This window comes from Alligator mississippiensis, chromosome 6 (assembly GCF_030867095.1).
Source record: "Alligator mississippiensis isolate rAllMis1 chromosome 6, rAllMis1, whole genome shotgun sequence".
Taxonomy (NCBI): domain Eukaryota; kingdom Metazoa; phylum Chordata; order Crocodylia; family Alligatoridae; genus Alligator; species Alligator mississippiensis.
Window position 1 is genome coordinate 13,328,815 of NC_081829.1, and position 18,508 is coordinate 13,347,322.

At 47.0% G+C, this 18,508-nt stretch overlaps 1 protein-coding gene across 3 annotated transcripts in view; it reads right to left on the reverse strand.

Moving 5' to 3' along the window:
• Positions 1-18,508, reverse strand: part of NKAIN1 (sodium/potassium transporting ATPase interacting 1) — a 225,884-nt gene that overhangs the window by 62,246 nt on the left and 145,130 nt on the right. For 2 of the 3 annotated variants that reach the window (XM_019488890.2, XM_014605006.3), the window contains exons 2-3: positions 11,445-11,582; positions 5,750-5,830 (exon numbers count right to left, since the gene is read on the reverse strand). In XM_019488890.2, coding sequence (XP_019344435.1) covers positions 5,750-5,830; positions 11,445-11,582 — 219 coding nt within the window. The remainder of the gene's footprint in view (positions 1-5,749; positions 5,831-11,444; positions 11,583-18,508) is intronic. The other variant, XM_019488897.2, reaches the window with a different exon arrangement.

Here is an 18,508-nt window from a genome sequence, read left to right on the forward strand (position 1 = left end):
AGAGCTGCTTCGGAGATCCGGCCATAGGGTATAAAGGGCAATCAATTAAATATCTATAACTTTGTTGGTTTTCATCTGTTTGGATGAAACTTGCAGGAATGGTAGCCTCTGCCGAGGTCATGAAGTCTGCCAAGTTTCAAGGAGATAGCTGTAGAGGTTTGGGAGAAACTGCACCCCAAATTCTTGAAAGCAAAACTCATGTTACGTGTGTGTGTTAAGCCACAGTGGGGTGAAAACTGCAGGGGTGGTAGCCTCTGTGGAGGCCACAAAGTCTGCCAAGTTTCAAAGAGATAGGTGTGGGGAGTTCATGGAAACTGCACCCCAAATTCTTGAAAGCAAAACTCATGTCACGTGTAAGTGTTACACCACAGGGGGGTGAAAACTACAGGGATGGTCACCCCTGTTGAGGCCACAAAGTCTGCCAAGTTTTAAGGTGATAGGCGCAGGGGGAGTCTGGCTTCTGGGGCTGCACTTCTGGCTGCTAACAGGCAACACTGGTGACATAGATGACCCTGTGTGTGTTAAGGTGCAGCAGGGTGAAAACTTCAGGCCTGCTAGCCCCTGCTGAGGCCACAAAGCCTGCCAGCTGTTAAGGAGATCGGTGCAGGGGGGTTCTGGGGCCCTGCACCCCTAGCTACTGACAGACAAAACTCATGACATGGGTGCTTGGGCAACTTGCTGTGTCTGACTTGGGGCAGTTGATTGTCTGTATTGATTCTTTCCTCTCCTTAGTCTGTGGTTTTGTAGGTGTTGATCCTTGCTCCTTAAGTCATTACATTAGCTAGCTACTGTGTATTGAGCTGGTTCCTGAGTGAATCATGAATGATTGGTAACTGGTAACACAGTAGCTTAGCAGCCAGGCCTGTAGTAGTCCCATCCTGCCCCTGCCTCCCCCTCTGCCCGCCCCCCCGTGCCCCAAGACAGATGCAGTTGCACAAACACCCGTGTCACGAGTTTTGCCTGTCAGCAGCTAGAGGTGCAGGGCCCCAGAAGCCCTGCACCTATCTCCTTGAGAGCTGGCAGGCTTCATGGCCTCAGCAGGGGCTAGCAGGCCTGCAGTTTTCATCCTGCTGCACCTTAACACACAGTGTCACCCATGTCACGAGTTTTGCTTGTCCGCAGCTTGAGGTGCAGTTTCCCCCAAACCCCTACACCTATCTTCTTGAAACCTGGCAGACTTTGTGGCCTCTTCAAGGGCTACTATCTCTGCAGTTTTTGACCCACCGGTGGCTTAACATACACGTGACATGCATTTTGCTTTCAGGACTTTGGGATGCAGTTTCCCAGAAACACTTGTACCTATCACCTTGAAACTTGCAAGTTTCATCCACATCAGCCAAAAGACAACAAAATTATAGATATTTCATTGATTCGCCATTATACTGTATGGCCGAATCGGCTCCAAATCTTTTCTGAAGTGATTCGGAAGCTCCGAATCAATTCGGAAAGCCTATAGCTTCCAGCGATTTGATTTGGATTCTTAGATTCAGCCTCTGAATCATCCAAATCATTTCCAAATCTGAATCATGATCCAAAGCTTTGAACAGCCCTGCTTCTCAGCCTTCGTTTGCTAGGTTAACAAGCCAAGTTTGTTCAGTCTCTTCTACTAAGACATGCTCTCTACTCCCCTGTTCCTCCTTGCAGCCCTTTGCTGCACCTCTCCCAGTCTCCATTCATCTCTCTCAAATGCGGTGACCAGAGCTGTGCAGAGAATTCCAGGTCTGTGTTGCCATTGGTGTGTGTGGCTGATGCTTCCTCCGCTGTAGTTCTTGAATGCACTCAGGACAAAGCAGAGTGAAATGTCCCCATGTCACTCAATGAGAGGGCGTGCCCCAGAGATGCACAGAGAGCTGCTCTGCTGAGTGACAGGGAGCTGAGACTTCCAGGGTGGCTCCCCCACTGCTAAGTGCCTAGAGGAAGTTTCTGGGCAGTGACAAGGATTGATCCAACCACAGCTGCAGGCGTGTTCTTGCAGACAGCAGCCATGAGGGCTGCAGCTTTATCTCCTTGGACGTGGGTTATGAAATTGTGTCATCTAATTTATGCAATCCATAAACCGAGGCAGTGCTGAGTGTGTGTGGGTGATTAACGAGTGCCCTGAAATTCCCAATTAATCAGTCTCATTAATTTAGCACTCCTGTGCTCCTCATTTGAATCTGCGGCCAGGCCTCACAGTCTCGTTCCCTTCCTATCCGCCCACCCCTTTGCCCTCACTTCCTCGAGGGCTCCCCGCCCCTCCTGGGAGGGTGATGGATCTAAGTAACAAAATGGAAAGCCGGCAGGGCCATCCATCTCTGTCTGGTGGGTAAATGGAGCTGGTGTTTCAGAGGGTGATTTCGCCGTCCCCGCTAAATGCGCACATCCCTTTAGATTTAAGGAAGGTGTCACCTGCTGCCTTTCAAGGAAGGCTGGGGAAAGGGGAGCTGCCATTGTTCGGAAGAGATAAAGAAGCAACAGTAGCCCAGGAAGGTGTACAACAGGCAGCTATTCCCAACCCTCTCCTGCATGCTTTCCTAGAGGCAGCCACAGGTACTGGCTCCATCATGCCCCGTCAACATGGTACACTTCCCCTCCCCATATGTAATCAGGGAACCTCTGCATGTGCTGACATGTCAGGGGCCAGAACTTTATTTGTGCCCTCACTCCAGAAATGAATCTTTTTGGAATATGCTGGGCATCGTCTCATCCTGGGGTACTCCAGGTGTTACCAAAAGAGCTGTCGGTGCACAATGCATTCCAGCCTCTCCTGCCAGCTTCAGCAAGAGCACCCATGTCACCTCAGTTCGAAGTGAAAACAGCTAGAACAAGGTAACATTGTGTAGGTTGAAATATGGTGAGGGTTGGGGGAAAAAAATCACAGCATAGGACTTGTGAAGAGAAAAGCTCACAGAACAGGGAAGGGGATCACTGTGAGGAAACAACTATGAGAAGAAACCATTGTCAGAAAAAAACAAAAAATGTAGCATACAAATCATTGAGCAGATAATTGTTGCACCCATCATACCATGAATCAGTCCATACACCATGAGGAGACATCACTCCGCTACGAGGCAAGACCCCCAGACCTAAAACACTGTGAAGGACATCATACTGGTACAGGGTGTAACTGGTAGATGACCACCCCAGGGTCTCCCATCCAACATTTTGCATGGCCCCTCCTTGCCCTGGCCAACAATCCTAAGTCTGTCTTTTTTGGGTCTCAAAGCCAGAACCTGGGGCTCTGTTAGCCAATGAACCAACCGCTGGGCCAGGTCTGTGGGCTCTTGGCCTCTGCTGCCTTGGCAAGTCCCAGTCCTTGAAGCAGATACTCATAACCTGCTGAGGGTCAATTACTGCAGTGTCCCTTGTCTTGGTACCCTGCTATGGCCTCCCCATCACCCCTTGTAGCCACACCTGTAGTACTGATTGTTATCAACAGAGATTTTTAACAAACCGTCCTGCCACTCTGGGCCCACAAACATAACATTTCACCCCATGTGGGCCCACAAATGTAACAATGGAAAAAACCCACTGCTACTGTGACCCGCACCTCTTCAGGTCCATTCCCTGTGTGCCCCGGGCACTCCTGGCTGCTTCTGGGTTGTCTCCCCTCTCCCCTATGAGGGTGATCAGTCCTAATTCCAGTGCAAGGCCTTTCCTCTCTCCCCGCTGGTGGCCAGGGACCAACTTGTATGCCTCCAGACCTTTCCCCCTTTCTGGCCAGCACAGGAGGTCCTCTACCAGCCCACAGTCTCCAGCAAGGGTGGGTCTGCAGCTTGTCCCCAGCTGTATCTCTTCACCCCTTCTGACTTCAAAAGTCCTCAACTTAAAGGAACCTAGCCCTGTGGCTCTGCCCTGTGGTCCCTCCCTAATAACAGGGGTAAAACCCACCGTTGCAATATCCAGAACACCATGCAGAGAAGCTGTCATACCCAAAATGTGCAGAGAAAGTACGTAATGTCCAAAGTGATGTGAGAAAAGACTAGCTCCCTCCAAAACCACTGAGGAGAGAGGGTTTGGAGGAAGCTAGTCCTCACAGGCATTGCTCCTCACCAGGCCTGTGCTGTGAGGAGAGGCTAGGGCACTTGCCCAAGAAGCAGAAAATTCAGGCTCTAAATCCCACTCATTCAGAAAGAGCATGAACCTGTATTATTTTGGGTAAGAGAAATGTGAAATAGGCATGTGGTGTGCATTAGCAGAAACAAAGCTGTGGGACCAGACATACTCCCCTCTAGGACAGCCATCTGCTTTCCAAAAAGGCCACTAGTCTCAGCTGCAGAGATCCTGCATGGAGCTGAGTGATACATGGCATTTCTACCCATGGGAACACTGAGATTTCAGAATTTGGTTTCATGCCAAACTGGGACAAAATGCCAATCTTTGAACTTTTTCACAAATTGAAGTGGTCCCAAAATATTTCATGTCAGCCTGATCAGAACATTTCATCTGGACTTGAACGTTTGGATTTTTCAGACTATAAATTCTAATACAACATAACAGTCAAAATGATCAATGGGATGAAACATTTTGACCTTATTGAAATGAAGTGTTTTGATGATTTCCCAGGAAAATGTTGACAAGATCGATATGTTCCTGTAAAACATTTCAATTTCACCAAATCTGCATTTTTCAGGGGAAATCTGTTCCATCAGAACAGTTGTGACTGGCTGCAGCTCAGAGCGGGAGTAGTGGGGGACGTTGAAGGTCACACTGGCAGAGCCATGTGTGAGGAGCCTACATGCTGGTACAGGTGACAAATGAAGTGAAGGTATGTCCTGATAGGATCCTCATTACCAAAGGATCTCAGTGCCTTGCCACTATACACAGAACTTCACCTTCTCAGTGCCCGATTAGTCAGGGAGACTGCTGCTTGATCAGTGGGGAATGAAAGTACAGGATAAACTGAGTAACTTGCTCAAAACAACAGAGCAAGTCTGTGATGGAGTGAGGAACTCAAACCATGTCTCCTGAGCCCCAGTTCAGTGCTGTGTCCACTAGACTGTAATGAAACTGGGTCCAGCAGGGAAGAATTCAGCCCCAGCTGGAAGTAGTTAAGGACTTGGCAAAGTCACCCCCCAGTGCTACAGGAGGGTGGCCATGGCCAAACCTCACAACCCAGGACCAACAGGACGATGTTGTCTGAGAAAGGACTGTTGCACCCAGCTTCTTGCTTGCTACTCCTTGCACAACTCTGGTTTATGGCTTGCCTTCCTGACTGATCAGCTCCAGACTCCAGCACGAGAACCCTGCCCTTGTCATCTACATGAACCGCCCAGACCCTGTTCCATTACATAGCAAAACCAGCAAAGCAACTACCCAAGCATGAGCAACTGGTACCTCCTGAATCTGGGTGGCTACTAAAGGCAGTGGCCCTGTTGGGGGGGGGCACCAGCCCTGCCGACAGCATCAGTGTCAGCCATCAGGGGGGACGCCGGCCCCATCAGGGGAGGCACGTGCACCCCTGTGCACCCTCTACCAGTCACCTATGTACCCAGGCATACACTCCTTTGAGCTGGGGCCTTTGGCCCATGATTTCTGGACTGTGATCGTTCAATAAGAAAAAATGGAAGACAGGAGAGTGGCCAGCCATCAAGCACCTGCAGAGATACTCTGTGATGCTCAGGACAGAGCCTCCCCAAACAATAACTTCCATTGGGGTGAGGAATAGCATCAGTTACATGAAGAATGTGAAGCCCAACAGGCGGGGATGCCAGGCTGATCAATAGCTCCAGGAAGGATCTGCACTCCATGTCATTATAGAGGTAATTACCTGTGACAGGTGTCCAACTTCCAGGTAAAAGCAGATGATGAATGCATTCCATCCAACCCACAGCACCAGCCACACTGCATACTGTGGGGGGGAGAGAGAGAGAGACAAAAGCTCAGAAGCAAAGAACAAGGAGGGGAGGAGAGGCATTAGTAATTAGCATCAGTCAAAAGAAACAGCTGGCAAAGCAGAGATCTGAGAGACCCAGCAGCCTTGGGTTATCTCTGGACTCTGAGTCTTGCCTGTAGCATAGACCTGATCCAAACCTCATTGAAGCCATGGGGAGGCTTTTCCTTGATGTCAGTGAGCTTTGAATCAAGTTCCATATCCTTGCACGGGACAGAAAGAGGCAGTATGTTTGTGCCCAGGGGACGGGGCTTAGCACACAAGCACCCACCTGCCTGCGCCTACCCAACAAATGCCCCATTTAATAATAATGGACCCAATTCTGCTTTCTTTAATACTGGATTCACACCACACTTCAGTGGTGTCCATGCTGTTTTACACTAGCATCAGGGAAAGAGTAATTGTGGCCAGGATCTGTAATCTGTAGCCCCCCTACAGTACTTGGATCTCTGGAAATTAAAGTGTATAATTTAATGTATATATGCAGCACCTTCTCCATATCAGCTAATTAGTCCCATCATTCTACACACATTCCCCAGGAGAGAGGTATTATTATCCTTGTGCTACAGACAGATAAACTGAGGCATGCAGAGAGAAAGTGGCTTCCCTGAAGACTCTTAATGAATCCTCATCAGATGTGAAATTCCCTGGCTCCCTGACCTGTGGTCAGGCCACTAGTCAAGCTAGTTGCCTCGTAGCAATAAACTATTCAGAGGAGGGCTCAGAAATTACTTTCTCCTTTACCATTTCCCCAACCTTACCTGATTTAAACACACCCACAGTTTAGGGCAGTGGTTCTCAACCTTTTTAGACCTCAAGGCCTGCTCAGAAAATGCTGGCTCTAGTAGTCACTCTTTTTTTTTTACTATGGAAAAAATAAAAAACAATTCTCCTATTGTAAAGAACTCAGATCACAACAGTTCCAAATGGGTGTGACATTATGGGTTTCTATTTGAAAACTCTGGGTCTATCTTGTGAATCATGCATAGGTCTTTGCACAGCCAACAGTGCTAGTATTGTACAGCACCCCTATGGTACCCATAAAGGGCCCTCACAACACTCCAGGATGCAGTAGCACCCTGGATGAGAATCGCTGCTTTAGGGAAATCCTGACCTGAATCTCATTCTGTGATTCAGGCCCACAGAGAGCAGACTGCCATATACCATGGTCTGCCAAGCATGGTGCCGAGAGCAGTTAAAGCAGAAAGCTCCTACATCAGAAAAAATGGTTTCAGTAGTTAAATCATTGCTTCTGAACCCCAGCTTTGCAAGCTTTGCTCTTGTACAAGGCATTTCCATGGTCTGGTGCAGAGCAGAATAGGAGGTGGGGACACAAGAGGCTTCTGCAAAACTCTTTTACACAGACTGAGATAATGGATGTGGTGTGCTAGTTTTATCTTCTCCAAACCTCCTGGTCACACAGCATCATCGATGACTGTGTTCATTCACAGCCCCAGCAGAGGCCCAGTGACCTGGACTGAGATTAGGGGATCTCTGCTCTTGCTCTGGTTCTGGTTTTGCTGTAGGCTTGCTTTGTCACCCTGGCCAAGCTGCCTAACTACCTTGTGCCTCAGTTTCTCCATCTGTAAAGTGGAGATTGTGAGGCTTACCCACTTTGTGTTGCCCTGTGGGACCTAAAGAGCTAAATGCCTATTGGAATAGTTTCCCAGAGGAAACCCTCTTTCAGAAATTGTTCCATGCAGGTAGGGACAGAATTTGGTCTATAGAAATAAATGGCAAATCTCCATCCCCTTTCATCTGAGGGTCTGTCCTGTACATGACCTCAGAAATGGCTCCCCATTTCCACAGCAGGGGAAGGGAGGTAAGAAGGGATGCTGTGACTTGTCCAGGATCGTGCATCAAGTCCATGACAGACCTTTGCTCAAAATCCCAGTGTCCAACTCCCAGGCCCTTGCACTCTGTGTAGTCATTGACAATATAAAATGAGGATAATGATGTTAATTTAACTTTTCCCTGGGGCATGGAGGGGGGAGAGTTTGATAGGATTAATTAGCTGACGTTTGGCCCCTGCTACAGTCACTTGATCACATTTCCCAGATAATGGGCTGGGAATTGCAGCATCATTTAGCAAGAGTCAGGGCCTGTCTGCACTGGGATTATTTACACTGCAGACTTGTCTACATTTGAAAAGCTTTGCTGGCATAGATCTCCATGGAGCTGTGCAGGCAAAGCCTACAGCGTGCACCCAGCATAAACCCGCAGAAGCTGGATGTGAGCTGTGCTTTATGCCAATTCCCCAAAGTGAGGTAAATCCTACAGGTAGGTTAATGTGTCTAATCTCGGGCTGTTGCTGGTATAGCGATGGGGAAAAAAACACACACACCTGTGACCAGCAATATTTTAAAGCATTTTCTAAATTAAACCACCCTGGGGCAAATCTTTTGTGTTGCACCAGGATTAAAAGGGGTTTGCATGGGGGCAGCCAGGTATAATGCGGTGCAAAATCCTCCAAGATAAGTCTTAATACCTAGTTGCAGTGTGTCTGCGCTAGAGGTTATCATTGGAAGCAACGACATCAGTATGAAGGCTCTGTGCTGACAAGCCCTCAGAAAAGCGATAACAAATGTGTTCAGGACAGGGAAAGAGCAGGACATGAATGCAGCAAGACTATCAGGCAAAAACAAGGGAGGGAGAAGAGCTCTCTATAATGGAAGTCTGGGGTGTAAAGCATATGATGGTTTTCAGGCCAGATCTGGCCTGTGAAACCACATCATCTGGCCCACCAGGCTCCCAAAAGTGTGTGTGTATGGTTGAGGGGGGGGTCACGTGGCCTGCCAAAAAATCCAGGGCCCTTGACCCTGGTGGACATGGCCATTAATAGCAGGAGGGCAAGCAAGGGCTGTGCCAACACAGCTTCATTTGCCTGAGGCCACTGGTCCTGCTGCTGCCTACCCTACTGCTGCCCATCCTACTATGGCCGCTGACATCCCTGCTGGCCCTGCCTTCGATCCTGCTGCTGCACCATGTCAGATCTAGCCCGTGAAGGAGCCCTGAGGTCCAGAGTTTGACATGCTTGCTATATGCCGGCATTAGCACAGGAACAAATGGGGATGAACTGGCCAGGAACAGTTTAGGCTGGAAAGCAGAAGTCTTCCCACCCTCAGAGCAGTGTGGTTCTGGATCAGCCTCCCAGCATGGGCAGTGATGGCCAGGGACCACCCTGGCTTTAAGATGGAGCTGGATCCACCTCTAAAAGGAACTGTTTAACTCGGTGTCAAGGGACTGCACTCTGTGTCACAGGAGGCTCCTTCTAGGCCTAGGCCCTGTGCTCCTGCACCCGGTGGCCTGTGGTACATTGTCTGAATGGGATCAGGATGCACTACGGAGCTTGTGTCCAGAGCAGAAGCCCAGCACTGGCACTCAGGGATCAACGAGCCCTCAACTCTCTTCCTCCTTGCCTCAACCCCGGTGTCTCAGCCCTCCTTTTCCTAGCTCCTTCCTTCATCTCATCCTGTTTGGGTAGCCATTTATACCAAACCGTCCTGCTTTTAAACTCTTTGTTCCCTGTCCATTTCTGAATGAGAAACAAACTGCAAAAAGTCCTGTTTTTCAGGTCATTGGCGGAAAGACATGTCAGTCATTTGTCCTCACGATTCTATTGGCTGTGCTTAGAGGTAGAGCAGTGCACAGCCAGGAGGAGCAAGGTTCTAGCTGGCCAGGGAGGTGGTCTTTTTGCAGTGGCCCCACCCCTTGCTGTTGATTGGCCAAGGGGCCCAGTGGCCCCACCCCTTGCTGACCGAGGAGGTGGCAGCCCCATCCTTAAGTACTGATTGGCCAAGGAGGTCCCCAGGGGTTCCCCACCCTACCAAAGGGATGTTCTGTATTCTGGGGATGCGCTGGTGGCCACCCTATATCCTGTACCCCTAACTCCTTCTTTCTGCTTCAGGAATAAAGGAGATGGTACGATCATCCAGCAAGATACACAAGGGGTGAAGAGACTGAGGAGAACACGAGGGAATAGATGTGTTGGAACGGCTGTGAGCAGAGACCTGCACCTTATTGGCCTGAACCCTTGTGAGGGGTTAGCTATCAGAGTGGGAATGGGATGGAGCAGAGTAGCAAAGGAGCTGCTTTGGACTTGCCAGGACTTGAGCTGGAATTGCACTAGAACCAGACTGTCCCGGGAAGAAATTAGGGGGAGTGCCCGTCCATGCTCGGAGGGCAGGTCAAAGCTCTGCAGCTCCATCCTGGGGCAAGCAGTGACATTTCTGCGTGTCCTTCAGTGACTGCAACATTTTCCACAGAGCAAAATGTCTGAAAAAATCCAGTTTGACAATACTGAAATGACCTTATCAAGAGAGGGAAATTATCCATTTCAAGAGCCCCGAAGCACTTGGGCTAAGTCTGTGCCATTTTGGAATTTATATTATATTATATTATATTATATTATATTATATTATATTATATTATAAACAGGTGCTTTGACCTTATCAACCTGATATTTTTTCAGCAAAAAATTTAACAAAATGCATGTCCCCATGAAACGTTCTATTTCTCTTGAATCAGCATTTTCCAGTGGATAAATATTCTGTTGGGCCACGTTCGGCCCTTCGCCCATGTGTGACCACTTCTGTCCTCTAGATCAGGCTGCTTCTGCTTCCCACTTCCACAGATGCTTGACAGGAGGGAGGGAGTCTGGAAAGAGATTCCCCCTTCATCTTCCCTTCCCCACCTCTTCCTCTTTCCTTCTTACCCACTCCTCCTCTTGCCCTCCTTTGCCTTTCTCTTTGGTTTCAAGTCCCAAAAGGATGGTGAGTTTCAAACAAAACCACAAAACTCTCCAGATGACAAGCCAGGTTTCACCCTCTTTTGTATGTTCATCAGAAGACCCTGCAGACCCTACATAGAGGCATAACCTGGCGGGGTCACTGCAAGCTGCATCAGCAGTCACCTGTGTGACTGAAAAGCCTCCAGGACCTCTTGGTGCCCCAGGGACCAGTTGGTGAGTCATGCTGCCTTTTTTATTAGTAAGGAAATGCCAGGCTGGCTCACACATCTGCACTCCCCTCCTGCCTGTTCCAGCATTAGAATGGACTTTTGCTCTCAGTGTGAGGCTTACCCTGCCAGGAGTTTCCTGATTCAATCTAGACAGTACCTGGTAGGAACCCTTTCAAATATAAAGGGGCCTTCTGGTTTGGCTCTAAAGAGCAACTGATAAGAGGTTGCCTCTGAGAGCCAGCAGAAAGGATCCTGCTGTCACTTCTGGCTTCCTTTGGGAGCCTATTAATCTGTGTCCCTGCCCTGTGCCCCTCCTTCAAACTATATAACCCCATGCAAAGCTTGTAGCAGGACCCTGGGCAGATGAGGGCAGGAATGGTGCAGACGTGCAGGACCCTCCCTTTCCATGCACTGGATGCAGAGACCTTCTTCTTGGCATAATCTGAGCCAGTAATAATTATCATCACTACTGTGATTGCTGGCTGGAGCCAGCCAAGATCCTCAGGGTAATAAAACCACTTTATTACTTGCTGTATTGGTATTAACCATGCACTGTGTTGGAGATGCAGGAGATCAATTAGCGGACAAGGTGCATTGGCCTTGCAGTACCTACCATTATGAGGTATTTGGATCTGTACTGGATGGTCCCAAAGATGCCCAGGATGACAGCCATAATGTGTAAAAAATTGGCCAGGATGGGCGCCCACTGATAACCCAGGAAGTCAAAGATCTGCCTCTCCAGCGCTGCTATCTGGAAAAGAACAAAGGGGGACAGAGCAGAGAATTACTCATCACACAGTGGCTCCTGGGACATTAAAGGCAAAGTGTATCATGTAATTAATGAGAAATCCCATGGACAATTAGTTACAATAGACTGAAATGTCTGCATGATTCATCGTCCAGCATTGGGCAAATACATCACAGCAGAGGAGGATTTATTAGGAATAATCACTGGCTGCAGCTGGAAAAGTGGGGACCAGAACCATGAGAGCCAGGGGAATGTGCAACCAAGAGGTCAGGGGCTTGGCAAGTCGGACCCTCTACTCATGGTAAACTGAAGGCTTTGGGTGCTGGAGCTGTGAACAAAGATTTGAGCCAGTGCCACGCTGTGCCACCTTCCCCTTCCCAAGACGCAGTTCACCACTCTCCTGGGCAGTAAGGCATGCACCGATGCTCTGAGCTGCTGGCAAATATCAGATGTTGCAGAACATCTTCCTGGGCTACAGCGAATGGAGCCAGAGCCTGTCTCTGGACGAAAGGAGACACTTGGGCAGAGTCCTAATATTTGGATCTAGACACAACATCTTCAATGTTTAAGGAAGCTTGGATCCTTTGCTCCGATCCAGATCCAGCACACAGACATCTGCACCAAGGGTGTGTCCTTCAGTGAATAACACAGACCCCCACTTCCAGCAAGGTGATGCAAGGGGGAACTCTGTCTCAGAGACACCCGCACCCTGGCCCACTGAAGCCAATGGCAAAATTATCCTGGGAGCAGTGGGCCAGCAGGTGGGATCTGACCACAAAGTTCAGCTCAGCCACAGAAAGTGTAGTCTGGGAGTTAGAAACTTGAGTTAGGCCTCCTGAGAGACCCTGAAGAAATTCTCTGCTCCACCACAGACTTCCTGTGTGATGCAAGGCAAGTCACATATCTTCCCTATTCCTCAGTTTCCAATTGGCAACTGGAATAAGAGCACCTCCCTGCCTAGCAGAGGGTTGTGAGGATCATAGCATTCATGAGTGCTGGCTATTCTGGGGTGACTGATACATGGCCTCTCTGGCTCTGTCATGGGAGACATAGATCTACCTTGGGGCAAGCTCCCTTCAGCTTAGTGGGGTGGGGCTGGGACCCTGTATGCTAGCATATCAGGAGGAGGATAACATATGACAGGAAGATGGAGCAAACTGCCAGCTGTGCTTATAGATCAGGAGCTGTGGGAAGAGGTGCCAGTTTGACCCTTTTGCTGGTTAATGATAGGGCTGGGCTTGGACCAACATTTGAGGCTCCATCGGTGTGAAAACAAATGGGAATGCAACTTGCCAGGTTGAACTCATTCTGCTTCACAGCTCCCTCCAGCTCTGTCCTGCAGGATGGCACTCAGGACTCTCTCTGCCTCATTGGCACAGACGGTTTTGAAAAGCACCAAAGGAACTCCCTCTTTCCCGAGCCTCCTATGCTTCAGGGAAAAGATAGAGAGAAGCCCTGTTCAATCAATACATCCCAACGGCGGATGTTTTGTGAGCGCCTCTCCTGCCGGCCTTTGTGGCCTTTGATAATTAGCGGCGCGTGTCGCTTACCTCCAGCTCAATCTGTTATTTCATGATTAGGTGCTCAGGCTACCAGGATTCCCTGACGAGATTGGCTTGGATCTGCACTCATTTTTATTTAATGCCTTTCCCTTTCTGTACAGAATTCTCTTTGTTTAGCACCATTATTTTTTAATCGCTGTTATCTTTCATAATCCACAACTAAGGATTTGATGCAGCTTTAAATATTGCATACTGAATTCTGCACTCATGTTAAATTAAAGACTGTATCTGGGTGCATCCGCCTGTTGTGCCATTGTTTATTCATGGCTGTGTTTGTTTTTGGCTCAGGCCTATTATTTTTAATTACAGAATTAGACTTTTTAAAGGGTTGCAGTAGAACTGGTTGGGAATTCTCCAACCGAATGTTTTTTTCATTGGAAACTGATGAATAGTTGAAGCCAGAGTGTACAAGGGAATGAACCTGTTTGGATGAAACTCATCTCAGAAAAGTCTTGTCCAGTCCCAGATGGAGTTTCTGGGCAAGACCCAAGAAGGTGCAGTCCTGAGCTTGGGGTATTAACCTCGACGGGAGATCCTGCACTCAAGCCTCTGAGCAGCTCTCATTGCTGGTTCTAGGATAAGGTTCCCTATAGGGCTTTTTTCAGGAAAAAGCTCTGAAAGGTCCCAGTCCCATCCTCATGAAACCTTGATCATTTGCACAGAACAGGAAAAGTAGCACCTGCCCAGATCTAGTTTATGGTGTCATCACTCTAATTTTATTGTAACATGTTAGGGGGCTTTCCTAAACCCTAGCACTTGAATTCATGAGATGGTGTGTGCAGGTGTAAAACCCACAAGCACTTAGAGAATTACTATGAAGTTTGTCCAGGGCATTGACAAATAAGTGACTCTAGCCACAGGCATAGGAAAAAGTGCTGCCCGAGTGGCAGGCACAGACTCTAATGTAGACATGAAGACATAAAGTAAAACTACACATGCATTGGTGTGAGTGGAAAGTAACTTAAGAGTCACACATGCAGATTGATCACATTCGTATACTTCACATTTACTTTTTATAGTTAGAGAAAAAAACTAGAAAACTAAAGCTAGACCACTAAAGATTTAAACAGAAGTAGGCAAATAGAATATAGACCAAGCATAATAGTTTGGGCTCTAATAGAGATTTACCTGCATACTCCATATAATAAGAGAAAGGCAGATGTGCACACAAAAACACACACAAGTTTATCAGTATTGTCAAAGTATACTGGTCAGTGTAATGAAAAAACTGTGAACCTCCAGCATTACTGCATAAATGACATGGCAAAAACATGCTGACAGCAGATGCTAAAAGCATAACTGTTCTTTGTTGGCACAGCACTTAGGATAATGGGACTCTCCTGGTCTGTGACTGGGGCTGCTATACATTATTGTGACTCAAATTAACAGTAATTATATTATTAAAAAAGAAACCACAAAGCTTTCCTTGCTGTCAGATTCCAAGGCTGCAAAGAAGAAAAATACACATTTCTAATCTTGTTGGGGCAATGTATTCGCTCTGTCCCCTTAGGCAACTGGAAGCATGAAAGCTTTGCCCGAGGGGCTGTGTTCAGGTGAGTTTTGTTAACACATCTAGGAACTGATTGCAGCTAAATCTTTATGATTAGTTGGACGGATTAAATGAACTGGATATTGGATATTTGTTAAGCTATTACTCCCATTACTCCCTACTGAGATCCCTCTCATTTCTACCCAAGCTTCTTAACTACATCAGTGCTGTCCACTCCGATAATTTTATCTTGAGCCATATTTGGTATTTTTCTTCAACTGAGCCCCTTCCTTGGAGAATATCTTAATTCCATTTCAAGAACAGGGGAGACTGGATTTAGGGAGGCATTTAGGTGGTTAAAGGTATAGACAGGCAGTTAGTGGGATGTCTGAATGTCTAAGTAGGGACCGGATCTAACAGACATTGAATTATGATGGGATTAGGCACTTTACTCAGGTAGTCACTTTTGTGAATCCCATGGGGCACCTTCCTGCATTGTGTGTAATGCTCTTTATTATACATAATGAAGAAATGAAAAGGCTGAATTAAAATGAAATGGCTTGATTTTCTCAAAAAGAAACCCACTGACTGACCCCAAACAATGTTTCCCCCAACTGATTTTTTGAGCAATTTAAATTAGGAAGGAAAGCTGGTTTTGAAATTGCAGAATTTCATCAGGAAACAGAAATACTGGTCCCTGTACAACTTGACTGAATAACTGTTAATCTGATCCTAAATTTCTAGCCCTCGATGCAGAGAAAAGCAGAAAAATGTGAACTGTAAAGATTCAGAAATCAGAAAGACTAATAGAATCACAGAATAGAAGTGTTGAAAGGGATCTCAGTGTGTTATCTAGTCCAAGTCCCTTCTTAAGGGACCATCCCAAAATCCCAATCAAATGTTTATCTAACCTTCTTCTAAAAATGTACAAGAATGGAGATTCTACACTACAGCCTCCCTAGGTATCCTGCTCCAAAGTTTAATTCCTTTTATAATTTAAAAAAAATAGAAAACAAGCAAACACTTTTAAACCTCAAATTTTAAACCAGTTTCATTAGTTTTGGACCACCAGACTTAGGATTTTATACACTTGTCATCAGCGATATAACAAAACAGCACACAATCATAGAAAAAGTAGGGCTGGAAGAAACCTTAAGAGGCCCTCTAGTCCAACCCTCTAATCATGGCAGGATTATCCCTATCTAAACCATCCTAGACAAGATCTCCTTTTGCATTTCTCACCAGCACAGTTTTAACGAGGAAATAAAAGGGGGTCACAACAAACTTCTTTAACATTTTCTTGCCCATTAAACCCATCTAAAGCTCACGACAAGACACTCTTTTCCACTGCTTAATACAGGCTGGGATTTAGGGATGCCCTGGAGAGCAACACGTGGTGTCTCAGTCATTCTAGGCTAGGTTCTCCAGAGGGCCTGTCTTTAGCCACCAAGCCTGTACAGAAAATCATTCTCCATGTATTCTTAAATATATTTATATTTTCATTTGTTCCGGCCCAGTTCTCTCTTGTATCTATTTCAAAGGATGCTACCTGTGGCTTTATCCAGCCTAAGATCTACAGAGTATTAACTCTGTCTGTGTATGGCAGTATACATGGTCCCTATTCAGTCTGGGCAGGTCTAGATGTTCATTAATGCACTGTAATTACAGTACATTAAGTTTAGTACCTGTAATTATAGGTACTAAGTGCACCATAATTAGCACTACTGTGCAGACGAACAGTTCTCATGTGACGCTAATACATAGTACATTAATTCTACTGCGCATTAGCACATCAGCATGTTTTTTGCCACCCACGCTAACATGCAGTAGAATTAGTCTACTGTAACGTTAACATCTCATAAATGTGCCCTCTGACAGAAGGGTGCTGTCTCATTGTAGCCTATATACGGGACTGGTACTTAGCACACCTGGATTCTGTATAAGCCTCAAAGATGCATTGCTTCTACTTTTCTGTCTATAAAATGAAGTTTGTCTCTTTTGTATAGGACTTTTAGATTCACTGATGAAAAGCACCATAAAGAAGAGAGGCAACACAATCACTCTTCATCCTGTATAACTCCTCAGACCTGTGCTGCAAACAAACCTACCCAGCTCCTCTTTAGGCTCAGACCTTGTTTGGCTGGAATGAGCATTTTCTACAGATGAGTTATAATCTTGCAGAAAACAGTCAGTTTATCATGAAAAGCCCAGCAGGAAGCGGACTCTAAATCCCATTTCATTTAAAAGTGGCCCTTCCAAGCGATCTTTATTTAAGGGAAATTGCTCCAAGCTAAGTGACGTTCACGGCAGGAATGATCAAGGCTGGTGCCACTGAGCAGAATTTACTGCAAAACAGAACAGTTCAGACAAAAATCAACCAAAAACGTTGGCCAATTTCATTAGTGGGAGGGACGTGGGCTTTATTGCTTCAGATCGTTGAATTTAATGGGCAGAGTGGAATGTGTGAGGCACTGTCTAAGTGTTATTTATGCATCAGGTTAGCAGCACCTTTATCAGTGCAGCTGCCTGGATTTACACACTCCCATCAGCAGCCAGCGGGCTGGGAGGAGGTGGGAGTGGTGCTGATAGAATCTGCTAAGCACATGTTCCCAGGCAGAGGGAGTGGGCTGAAGCCTGGGCTGATCTAGGGCAGCCTGTGTGATGAGCACCCCTGCTTGGGATGTCTACCAGCTCTTGTGGGTCTGCATCATTAGGATGAGACTGTCTGGAACCAGCCAATTTGCAGCTTCAACTGAGAGCAAAGTGTGGGGGGAGGGTCTTGTGGGGAAGAGACTCAGATCCTGATAAGGGCAATATAGTGCTGGAGAGGCAGAGCCTACTTTACTGAAGTAGGCATGGGACACCTGGGTTTTACTTCTGGCTCTCTTCTTGAGGTCTGTGTGACCTTGGGCAGCCTGCTTTACCTCTCTGTGCCTTCTTCCCCCTCTAGCTTTTCCTTCTGTCTATGGAGGCTGGAAGGTCTTTGGAGAGGGATGAGTTTTTGCGGCCCCCAGCACAGCTGGGTCCTGCCCTCACTTGGGGCACCCTGGTGCTGCTGTGGTAGCAATGATAAGCATTGAGTGAGGAACAGAGGATCCAGGCTCTGCCACAGACTTGTGTGTGACCTTATGCAAGTCACTGGATCTCAGCAGGGGTAGTGAGTCTGATTTCCTGAACAGAGCTTACCTGAAACCCACTGAAATCAATGTGTAAGGTTTGACCTAGAAACTACTATGCAAAGCCTAAGCAAAAGTGAACGTTGTGTGTCGAATGCCCATCTGCAATGATAAGGGGCAGACAGTCTTAGATAGAGAAAGCTTGAAAACAAAAAAACAGAATCAGAGGTACTGGAGCAAAGAGCTCATTAAAATATGAAAAATCACACCCCGAGGCGGGGAAGATATATGCTAAAGGAACATATATGTACGTTAATGAGATACATAGCTAAAACACAGGTATAGAGACATGCTCAGTAAAGAACTCCTTGCGTCACTCCTTTATAACCAATTAGCAAACAAGGATGCTTATGAAGATTCAACCTCTGGTATATAAGGGGCTCAGTATTGAATGTGCTTGTGCTTGTCTTGGGAGATTATTCTGCTTGCACCTTTTATTGCTAGCAATAAATCATTTTTATACTTTCACCCCTAGTATCTTTATTGGCCTTTGCATACCGGGCACGAACCCAGACTTGGGCTGGGGCCTAACAAATGGAAAGCCTTCTCAGGGAGATTAAGTCATCTGATTTAACTTGGCTTTGGATCAGGACTTTAAGGTAAGCTCTTCAGTTAGGGATTGTGTGTACATACAACCCCTAAGTGCCACTGGGATAGAAGGGATGATAATCCTGTGATACATTTCTCAAAGCCAGGAGGGGC